The sequence below is a fragment of the Micropterus salmoides genome, unplaced genomic scaffold (assembly GCF_014851395.1).
Source record: "Micropterus salmoides isolate LMB-PRFRI ecotype aquatic unplaced genomic scaffold, ASM1485139v1 Ms_hic_scaffold_10, whole genome shotgun sequence".
Classification (NCBI taxonomy): domain Eukaryota; kingdom Metazoa; phylum Chordata; class Actinopteri; order Centrarchiformes; family Centrarchidae; genus Micropterus; species Micropterus salmoides.
In genome coordinates this window covers 11144606-11156909 of record NW_024040041.1, presented here as the reverse complement: position 1 = coordinate 11156909, position 12304 = coordinate 11144606, and the positions used below count along the sequence as shown (strand labels likewise).

Below are 12304 nucleotides of genomic sequence, written 5' to 3'. Positions count from 1 at the left end.
TTACTTTGTGGGCACAAAAAAAACAACAACACACACCCCAATGACAATTTACAAGTGGGGCAGCGCTGGTACTTGAGTCATTGTAACTTGATTTTGTCCACATCCGTAAAATTCACCAACCCTCTCCTGTAGCTTTAATACATGCATCTAAAACTTGTATGGCGCGCCGTCTTCTTTGACTGGCTGTTACTACAGATGTGTCTGAGAAAACCGCAACTCCTCAACTCACCCAGGATTCGCCTCTTCTGTGTTGTTTAGCCCGCAACGATCTAGGGCTTATGGGAAATGGTGTTTGTTAAAAGCAGCTAAAAAACATAAATATTACAATGAATTAACAATAATTTTAAATAATTTTAAAAAACTGCCAACCATATTCAGACAAGTGGAGTGAGTTCATTTATATTTCAAGGCTGGGTTTTTAGTTAGTTATTAGTGTTACCAATGTCAAAGAAAAAGACTGCACTACACTATGACACATTCACACAAACAAAAATTTTTGGCTAACATTAATCTCTAGAAAGATATCTACATATGTATGCAGAAATATGTTGGAAAGGGATGAGATTTTGGTATTGGAAGCCTTTTGATTTCTGTTTGTAGTCCGAGTAGTAGCCTATTCAGCAAACACGTTTGAGTGGGCTTTGGTTGTTTGGTAAATGTTGTGAAACAGTGTTAGTTTGGTTAGGTTTAAGAAAAGATTGTGGTGTGGATTAAAATAAGTACATAATGTAATTCAAGAACGTAAGTAATGTAAGTCACATGACGGAAGTTGTCTACAAAACATTATGTAACATGTCAAGTTTGACTTTCTTTCACATGGGAATCGAACCTCAGTCTCTACACTGCTACAAAGAGCCTTGTGGATGTACTGAGCCTGACAGATATATCGGCTTGTCAAAGATATCAGCATCAGTGTTGGCTGAGAAGTAAGAAATTGCAGTTGATAAATTCCTTTGACATGTTTAAGCTAATTTATAAACGGTGACACCAGAGACCACTGACAAGTTAATTTTTCAACTGTAAATGTGCTGCTGAGTGGAAATCTCTCAATTTCTTAATAATCACATTTAAGAGATTGGTTATCAAAAATGTTTCAGCAGGTTGCATTAAAAAAATATCATCTCATTAGAGTTTTTTCCAACTCTCAGATATTCATATTGATCCGGCTCAAAGTATCACACCAGTGTTGGTCTTTGATTACGCCAGATGTCAGGCAGTTATGTGGTCTGAAAAGTGCTTATATGATGGAGGTTTCTTACTGACATTTTCCTGCTTGAACTATAATTGCTCATTTTTGAGATTCTGTACAAGATTCTAAGCTATTCCAATACGAAGAATCAGTATCATTTGGATCTAGTTTAGACAAGTACAACAGGATTGCAATGCAGCTATGTTGGCCTTGTTATCCTGGAGAGATGCACCGAATAGCCTACATTTTAGTTTTGAAGATGAAGACATTCATGATGTTAAACACTGGGACAGCATATAGATAATGCAGTTTCTAAAAGTTGCATCATACCCTTATCACTATTGACAACTGTAACATTAAAAGCCAAGCAGCAGTGTCAGCCATGAGACGTCCTCAGCGTACTGATATCACCAGTCTCAGCAGCCGGTGTCATTTTGTTTGTCATCTTACACTTTCATCAACAAGGAAGGAAACATGGGAAATGAGATTTTAACGATTTGCTGGTTAGCATGATGAAGTGTTACGAGTGTTTCTAGTGTTGACAGGGTGTCTGTAGCCTTACATGGAAATCTTGCAGGTGACACATCGATTCTTGTGTGTTGTGTTGTAGCGGAAAAGGCCACGCGCTGCCAGCAGCCTTGGAGATGGAAGCAAACCCTGCTCGCATGGCCTGCTGTAATGCTGTTATGATGATCGTTCTTCCTTTACTGCCTTTTCCTTCATTGTAAAAGCTGTTATTGGCTTTGCTGAGGCCTGAAAGATTCCCTTTTTATCTTCCGCTGTGCGTGTGTCCTTTTGTGTATGTGTGTGGTTCAGTGCCCCGGTGGTCTTGTTATAGTATTAGAACAGAGCAGTGACAGCAGGCCTTAAAGGAGTATAAAAAATCTACACACACACACATAGTGAGAAAGAACTGTTTTCCTGACACAGTGAACAGTTATCTGGGTTAAGGAAGAAGGAGGCAGACAGGATGCAATTATTAAAACAGAGGAAGGCTGTTGAGGCAAAAGGAAACCAGTTTAACTTCCATTACTTTGGATGAAATTTACTTTTCAGCTTGTGAGATAATGCCCTGTTTATGATATAGGATTTTCAGTTAATGTCAAAACAAGTTTTTTTAAAATTTTTATTCCATTATCATCTTGGAGCCTCCATCGTGCAGATGAACACAATATCTCTCACAATCCTCTTGTTCTTAAAGGAATAGTTTGACACTTTGAAAATTACGCTTATTATAAAAGAGTTAAATGAAAAGATCGATACCACTCTAATACCTGTCTGTTAAATATGAAGATACAGCTAGCAGCTGTTAGCTTAGCTTAACAAAGACTGTAAACTGGGAAATCGCTAAAAAATGTGAGCCCAGATTTAAAGATATTTATCATCACCCAAATACAATATAAGTCTTTTTCCAGAAACATTGTTTTTAATTGACATTACTTTCTGGCCAACTAGTGTGTGTTTGAGGTCTCATGTGAGCAGTCCTTCTTGAATCCTTCTTCCCCTGAAGCCACCTCTCCCGTGCCAAACAGATTGCTGTGTTGATTTTCACTAAATACGTTGGTTTAGCAGTAAATATCAACAGATGAATACTGAATCTGTGTCTTGTGGTTGTACATACTGGAATGAATCCTTTTGTCTTAGTGTAAAAGCTGTAAACAAAAATGTAAGCAAATGCTGTTGAACTTGGCGACAGGTGAAACGTGTGATGTGGTTCAGAACAGATCTGTGGACACATATAGCTAAATCATTTTGCATTTACTGAAGTAAAAAAAATGAAGATAAATAATCCCCAGAATCCCAAGATATTTGATGATTAGGTGTTGGTACGCAGCACCCAGAGGGGCCTACAAATGCACATAAATAATAAATACTCACTCAAGGGCACAGTAATGAAGGGTTTTTTGGTTTGTATGTTAGGTTCTCCAGTAGCATCTATGTTTAGACACCTGCTCCGTTTCACTTTTCTTTCTCTGTAAAAAAAAAAAGTTTATAATCACCATCCATGACTTTAAGCTTTTCTGCAACAACAGAGAGTGTTGATTTACACTTGTACTGCATATTTTACAGCAGGCACGTGTAATGATGCTGAAGATAGTTTCTGAAGCTACTGAGGGTAATGAGGCAGTTTTATGGGCATCAAAGAAAATCCACCAGTTAATATCACATCACAGATGGGGGCTGAAACAGTTGGAGGAACACACACACACACACACACACACATCCATGCATGTACAAGAACATACACACACACACACACTGCTGGCTTTTCACTAGCTTGTTTTGACCACCAGATTTACATATTGATGGCTTTAGTTGCTTAATTCAGCTGCTTTTCTGGAATCAGGGCAATGAAAAGATTTAGTTTCCTACCTTTTGTAAGTGATAAAACTGAATAGTTCAAAGTAAAGAAGAAATGTCATAGATTTTAGAAAACTGTCTAAGAAATCAGTCTGTTTTAAATGAGTGTGACATCTTAAAGAAGGAATAGGGAATTCTTTTAAAAATAACTTTTTGTCCTATTTGCTGCAACTGTATTTATAAAACTTTATCCTGACAGTAGTACATGAGACAGATAATCTTTTATTATGATGATTATGATGATGATGATGATGATGATGATTATTATTTCAGATTTTCACATAAGGACAACTTTCATGTTGGAAAAGTTTGTATCTGGCATAATTAGTCTTTAGATCAGATTTATTGGTACAGACTATATTTACCAGGTTAAAACCATAGACTTCTATAAAAACTCACTACTTCTAAGCTACCACATACTAGAGATTTAAAAGAAATCCATATTAAAACACTCAGTTGTACAAGAGACTGTATCTCTGGGAACCAAAACCCTGCCTTTTCAAATAAATTTTAATGGAGACATTTACTGTGACAGGTCAGCAGTCTGGAGATCAAAGAAGAGCTCTCAGAAGTCAGAGAGGAAACTGGTTTTAATAGCAACTAAGAAACACATACACGCTCATGTGGTGTGGGGAGCGAGCTGCAGAGCATGATATGTAAATACAGCAGGGTGAATCATTTATGAAGTCGTGTACCATCCGAATCTGACATACTATAGAGTTTGATGTGTGTGTTTGTGTGTGTAGAAGGAAGAAATCTACAGTAGATCTATGTGTTTTTTTTCCTTTTCAGTGGTGGTGCCATACTTCCTTTTAGCTTCTTCCGTAAATGAACTGTATCCAGAAGAAGGACCAACACATTATATCTTAAAACTATTGTCTGTAAAATATAAAATATGCAGATTAAAAAGGTTTGGCTAATTTATGCTATTTTACGTTTTATGAATATTTAATATCAGCATCAAGATTATAGGAAAAACATTTATTGTTCTAAAGGACATTTAAAATATGTAGTTTTTAAAGACAGCAGGAAAAATGTGAAAGAAATGTCTGTCTATCTGCTGATTGAACCATAAAGAAAGAAAACACTTGTGAGTGAATAAGGATAATTAATCTGCCAGATAGAGGAGTATGTGGTGGATGAAATTAACCTTTCAAGGCCTAATCCTTGTAAATTCAGGATAGAAATGTCTGTTGTAAAAGTATTACTACTACTAGTTTATTTAGATTTTAAACAAAAAACATCATCACTTATCACTTAAGTGATGACAGCAGAGTGCAGATGCCCAAATCCTCCATGTGTTGACCCCAGCTAGTGCTTCAAGTGATGGTAGACCTTATTTAGAAAAACAAGAAAACTTTAACATATCAAAAAGTCTATTTCACAAAGACCATCTTGAATCATCTAGTCATCTAGAAATGCACTTTGACTAAATATTGATGTAAGAAAAACTACAACCAGGGGGTTACAACCATCCAAGGAAACCATCCTGTCAAATATAGATTTATGGAGATGTGCAGGGTGTATTAAAACTCATATGCCATGGATCCCCCTTGCTGCAAATGAAAATAAACGCTCCACTGTGTATATTTAGTCACATAAAACAGATCCACAGCAAAGGTGATGTCACTGCAAGGGGAGTTGAAGGGGTTGCCATGGTGATGGGCGAAGGCTGCTGTGTTTGGCCCTGACTGGGTGGGGTGCTGCTACAAAGGCACGAGTGCACAGGTACAAGTGTACATCTGTGTGTGTTGACACTTGTCTTTATGTCTCTGTTTAACACATTTGATTTCAACTAATGTTTACAGAATCTGTAACACTGTATGTGTGCATTTATATGCGTTTGATGGGTATGTTTGTGACTAAGGTTTGTGTGTGTGTGCGTATGTGTGTGTGTGCTTTTGTGTACTCTTTGTCATCCAATTACCTCTACACACAGCTCCGAGCTAATGTACACTGAGCCATCTCATTATGAATAGTTAAAACAGAACCAGTGGCTATTACACAAGGCTGTTACAGCACAGTAAATAGACATCCATAGCACAGATTGTGTCTGTGTATCCTGTTCTCCAGATAATTGGAGTCTAGTATGCATTGTGCTTTTGTGATGGCAACCATGTAATGTTTTACTGTAGGAAATGATCTGTCTGTCTTTGTGTGTGTGTGTGTGTGTGTGTGTGTGTGCTCTCTTTTTAAGCAGATGAGAGAGGAACATATGCCTCTCCTCTCAACCATAGCATGGTAAAATATGTAATTTATCATTTTATTCTACAATCACCAGTGCAACACACAAGTCACAAAGATGTGCAAGAAGCATGACTGTAAAGACTCGACTTTGATCAGTATTGAGAAAATGTATAAACGTTATGTCTGCTTTTACTATGGTCAAAGTTACAAAGTTAAGCTTTTAATCATGATGTCAATGCATAACTCACTTTGACAAAAATAAATACTGACATGATGTCCAGTCTGATGGATTAACTATAAAGCAATTCATGCCACATAAAAATATCCAATCACACATCACCTTTGTCAGATTGGACTCATATTCCTGCCATTTGTGCGTCTTGGTATATAAGAGCCTGTGTTGTACTCTTTCAGGTATAATATTCTCAGCTTTTATTGTGATAAAGGTTCAAAATTATTATTGTTTTGTTAATTTACTGGTGTTGTTGCAGAAATGTGTCTTTTGTCAACCAATTTACATAAACCGCTGTGTTTTGGTCAACTGTGGTTTTAACTGGTCAAATCCTTCCAGTTGTAGTAACTATTACAGTCGGCTAATATTCACTCTCTGGAGGTGCAGATGAGGTGGAGATGCTAAAATGAAATTTCAGCTTGCAGAGCACATTATCGAAAGTCTGTAAAATTTAATATTGAATCAAAATCCCTGATGAAATCAAACCCCGGTTGGCTGGAGCTGGCCTACATAGTAAAATGCATCTTATCTCAGACAGTAAAGCAATCTTGCCTGGTTGATTTTTCAGTCTCAGAAATATAACTAACTATAAGAAATATTTACTGCAGATGAGCTCTACTGCAAATGTAATTTACCTTTTCCTTTTGTGCATTTTCCCATTTTAGTTTTTAGTGTTGCAGCAAGGTATAGGCACTTATCATCTTCTTTCTGTGAAAAAACAGTGTTAAACTTAGATGAACAATATACAGTATAACAAACTAACTGAAATTAAATAACACTAACTCTATCAATATAAAGCACGTTTTGTCAAACAGCGGTAGAGCTATAGGTACAATGACAACATGTTACAGAAATTTCTCTCAGCTTACAAAACCATCCATCTCTAGTTCAGTGATTCCTAACCAGCGGTTACTTCTATTGCCAGAAGGTTGTGGGAAAGATTGTGGATTGTGATTATTACCTAAACCTATTTAGGTTTACCTAAATCTAGAGCTGGATAATAAAACAATAATAATTATCGCAATATAATTTTTTTTCAATAACAATATAACATATGTTCAATAAATATTCAACAAATGTTTGACTTTATTCACTAGAATCATGCACGAATTAGGACTTAATTTTTTTTTAATTAAGATGTGTATTATGTTGAGGAAAAAAGACTGAAAAAATTTTTTACGTAATTGTACTCTATTCTATTTGTTGGCAAAGGTTTTTTCATAATTCAGTCAGGACAACTTTCATCAAAGACTGATATTGCAAGTTATATTAGGCGGTATGGCTTTGTTCTGGGATCTCCCTGCCCATCCACGCGCCCACGTGGGAAAGCTATAAGGTAGGGAGAGCACGTGCGGAACGATAATTATTGTGCATCCCTATCAGATACAGCATGAAAGGTGGAGCTGGAATTTGCCAATGAATGCTAAGAGAGGAATCAACTGAGCTGTCAACTCATGTCCTGCTGAAGATGGCTATCGCTGATATACTGGAATGAGCGGAGCTTGACTTCGTTGCCTGCCTGAATTTACGCTATGCTATACCTCAGACTCGTGAAGGGATCCACTGTTTGGCATCATCGGTTGACCATAATTAAGAGTTTAAACCACAATTATTGTGGTAATTTATTGTGATATTATTGTGAAAATTATCGATATCAAAAGATATGAAACTCTTTATCTTATCTATATTTTTGACCATGTCGTCCAGCCCTACCTAAAACTAATGTTAAAACAGTCTAATACAAAATCCTGCTATAATTTTGGAGGATGTAGTTTGTGGTGCTGTTGTAATGGTATTGCATTATACAGAGGGAATGTTTAGCCTACCGTCATTTAAATGGTTGGCTAAAAGTAATGAATAAACAGGCCAAATAGTTAAAAGTCACAGGCAAAAGGTTGAAACAGCTAGCTAGCTAGTGAAAATATCCTTTTAATGGTCTTCTTTTTTTCTGGAAGGTCTAATGGCTGACAAGAAAAATTTGCCTATTGAGGAGGAAGAGGATGAGAGAAACCTAAACTACAATCCTCCGGCCCAGAAGTCTTTGCAGGAGATTCAGGAACTGGATAAAGATGATGAGAGTCTGGTCAAGTACAAGCAGACCCTGCTAGGGCCGGGACCAGTGACAGCAGGTGTGTGTTTACTGTTTACCTGAGGTGATAGAAAAGCTGATTCACCCTGATACCCAGCGTTACTGCACCTTTCATAATACCATTCACTCAGTATAATGACTTGGTGCATATTTCCTTGCAGTCATCAACTTCTAATGAAACACCACACACACACACACACACACACACACTCGAAGAGACCTGCTTGCCTCAGCATCTCTAATCCAGCAGCTGATATCAGTAGAATAGCTCAGTATCCCCCACTGCTGTAACTCAACACCATCTCATCTACATCTTAGTAACACTGAATGCAGTAGGAAAGGCCGTAACGAGGCAATGGAAAAAGAGAACAGAGGAGAGGGGAATACTTTATAGCCAAACAGAGGTAATTAATCTTTTAATCTGTCCATGCTGTATCCTGATGTCAGCCCACAATACTGGTTTTGGACATTTGGATGTTTATAGACTGAGATATTTTAACATGTAAAAGCTAAAACTGCAACTTGTTTTGTATTTTCAGCATTAGCATTTTAGCCATTCTAGCGGTGTGGCTCCAGGAATGGCATTGCAGTTCTGTACGTTGTTCCACCATTTTGGTCAACAACTAAATGAATTGCTATGAAATATTTTTTACAGACATTCAAGGTTCCCCCGATGATGAATCCCAATAACCTTGGTGATCCTCTGACTGTTCATCAGGTCAACTTTTCAGTTTGTCCAATACTTTGATTCATGACCAAATACCTGCAAAACAAATGACATTCCCATCAGCCCCGGCTGCAGTTTGTGTTTACTGCTGATTTGCAAATGTTCGCATGCTAACACAGTAAAGCAGCACTACTGTGCATAAGCACAAATCCACTAGCATGACTCCATTCACCCCCAGATCTCTGAACACAGTCTTCACAAGTTTTAAATAGTTTAAATTAATAAATAGTTCTATAATGAAACCTCCCATAAAACCACAACTTCTCATTTTTACATTTCCCTTTATGTATGGAATAAACAAACAACACATGTAACATGTTTTATAATGCAGCTAGCTGTTTCCAGTCTTTACGCTAAGCTAAGCTAAGCTAAGCTAAGCTAATCATCCCCTGGCTCCATAAAGGACAGGTATGAACATGGTGTCGATCTTCTCATCTAACTGCAAGAAAAAGGAATAAAGGAATTTTCCAAAGTGAACAATTTCTTTAAAAAAGTGAGGAAACAAACAAATGAGTGACTGAAGAAAACTGTAGTAACCAGACTGCTTTTCTTCTCCAGGCATCTCTGGGCCTAATGTCCAGGTGACCAGGCTGACCCTGCTGTGTGATGAGGCTCCTGGACCAATCACCATGGACTTGACAGGTACACAGCGCTTCCCTTTCATGACTCTTTTGCTCTTCTGTTTCATTCTTCTCTATCCAGCATCACTTTTCTCCCTAAACTCGATATTACCTCACTTCCAAGATGGTGAAACCAATCACAGATGTGCCCTGGAGCAAGGCATCTCACTCCACTATGCTGCATTTCACGTGCAGAAAGACTGCAGTGGGTGTGTCCATGTTTGAGAGAGGAGAGACAGCTAAATGTTTGCTTAGTGAGCAGTATTGACATCTTCCCCTGGGTGCAGGCAAAAGTGACATGCAAGGGAAGGGGAGTGAGGTGGCTGTAAGGTCGTGTGTGTGTGTTTGAATCTGTGGTGCATGCTGGTCAGGTGGCTGCAAAGAGATTATGTCCCTCCCTACAGGGAACAAAGTTGAGGGAAGGATTCATCTGTGTGTGTGCGTGCGTGCATGTGTAGGTTCACCTCTTGTTGACTTGTGTGTCAGGGTGTGTCTCTGTGTGTGTATGTGTGTGTGTATTCCTGATTTCACTGCATGCAGGATTTGCTAACATTTTCTCCTTGTCCTAGCATTTCCACGCCTGTCACATACACAATTACACATACATACACAGACTGCTAATAGCAAAGGTCACCTGGTTGCTAGGCAATGCTGACTTTGTACTATGCAGTTTCCTCTGATTCAAACACAGAGATAGAAAGTATCTAGCATCCTTTTATGTGAATGTTTCGTCTGTAATGGACGATCTCCTGAATTGCACCAAATAGGGAGGGCACACTGTCCCTCCACACCAGACAGATCTAATGCTTTCTGATCTGGTCTCAATCATGGATGATGGAAGAAGTGAAAGGCGGGAGGAAAATCAATTGAGTAATCTCGGGGTGGATGTGGTGCTACAGAGTTTAACAGAAAGACTACATTACAAACACGGGGTGCCTAGAGTTTAAAGGGGCACTCTACCGTTTTTACACATGAAATTCAGTTTGTTCGCCATGAAGAGGACTAATCAGCCTATGGAAACAGCTGTATCATGTATTCTTTGGCTCTGGAGGAGCTTCCTCTAGTCTGAAAAATTAATCCTGATGGGGTTTAAGACTTTAATAGGGAGCCTGCATTATAATCTGCAGGTGTTTAAAAGAAGTGGGTGTTTACCAGGCGGGGGGATCTAATGAAAGACGCTGTCTGATATTGCATTATTGCTTTGGTCTGCAATGTGGGAAATGGAGGATGCAGTGTTTTTGAGCTTGACCCACTAAGCCAGGATATCTTGGCCTCTACTGCATCAAATTTTGACCATTCTTTTTGTTTTTATCTGACAGGGAGGATCTAAATTGCAGGGATTCACCAAATAATTTAGAATCATCCTCTGGGGATTATTAATATTATACAAGTTACATTGACTGTATACTAATTTGCTTTACCAAATATGTTTCAAAGGGAAAGAAATTCCTTCTGGGTTATATACTGAATCACTCCAACGTATCACACACCTGGGTAGACAACTTCAGTTGATTTGAATTGTGGAGATTTGCAAAATCGGCCAGTTTGTTTATTTCTGTCATTTTCAACTTAACGTTAACATTTAGAGATACAGTATATAGCTAAACTTGGTGGTCCAATCTATTTGACGTTTCTGCAGTGCTTATTTTATGTACGGCGTTGCTTTGCTAGCACCTTTGATAAACCAAACTACTTTTGGGTAATCTCATTTTCTTTTGCCCAGCAGGTAAATCAGGTTTCCATCCCATCTAGTGAAAGCTAGCTATTGAAAGCATTGTTATTTATAAGATATGAAAGAATAAAACATACATTTTAGATGAATGAGATGTATACACTAACATCTACTATAATACAATACAATACAATACAAAACTATCGTGAAAAAAAGAAAACATTCAACATGTTGCTGCCATTTAATTGTATATACGTGACGCAGGAGTTTTCTACCCAAAGTTATTCTAAACGGACATTGTGACTGATTCTATATATTAACTGCCAATGTTTTGTTCAATCCAGAAAGGATTAAGTTCTTATACCACAGATAAGTTGAAGTTCCTTAAACTTAACCAAGTGCTTTGAGCTGTGCAGCGTTAACCACAAATAAGTTATGCATTAGTTGCCAGGAGCAAATATGGTAGGGAAAAAATAGATACATTTCGTTGGCAGTGACCTTTTTGCAGATACATTTAAAATGAACATTTTACTTTGGCAGGAAGCTGATCACAAATACGTTCAATATTAATGTTTTCTCCTTCTGTTGATATAATATGTCATCTGAGTGGAATTACCCTATATTTCAAACGTATTAACGATAGCAAATATAATATTATTATTGTATATATATAATATTGTAACTTATTAACCAAAACAAGGTGAATAAACTTACGCAGATGGGTTGCAAGCAGGCAAAGAACAAAACAGTCCAGTCTAAAACTCAAGACAAAACATATCCATAGAAAGAGGCAGGCAGGAATCAAATTCAAAATCCACCAGAAAGGCAATATCCAAACAGAAATAACAGAGTCCAAACTAAATCCACAGTAATCCAAAAAGAAAGGCAAGAACACATTCAACGTGATATGCAGATGATCCAGCAAACCAGGAAAGAAACACGGACTGCAAATACTGACACAGGTGAGACACATCAGGGAAGACAGAGACAGGAAATAAAGTAGAACAAGGATTAACAACTGCAAAATAAAACAGGAAATACAAAATAAACCCCCAAAACTGTGACACTTTGATTTTATAGAGGTACTGTAACACAGTTAATCTGGGGCCTGTTTCACTAAATTTGCAACATCAGATCACAGCACCTGGCCTCCTTCTGAAGAACACAGAGATCAGAGGTCTGCTGTATGCAGATGACTTAGTGTTGCTCTCACCTACTAAAGAAGGT

General features: G+C 37.8%; 1 protein-coding gene across 2 annotated transcripts in view; it reads left to right on the top strand.

Moving 5' to 3' along the window:
- arhgdig (Rho GDP dissociation inhibitor (GDI) gamma) overlaps positions 1-12304 on the top strand; it is a 31793-nt gene that overhangs the window by 8448 nt on the left and 11041 nt on the right. For both annotated transcript variants that reach the window (XM_038696004.1, XM_038695998.1), the window contains exons 2-3: positions 7925-8098; positions 9344-9427. In XM_038696004.1, coding sequence (XP_038551932.1) covers positions 7930-8098; positions 9344-9427 — 253 coding nt within the window. In that variant the 5' untranslated portion in view covers positions 7925-7929. The remainder of the gene's footprint in view (positions 1-7924; positions 8099-9343; positions 9428-12304) is intronic.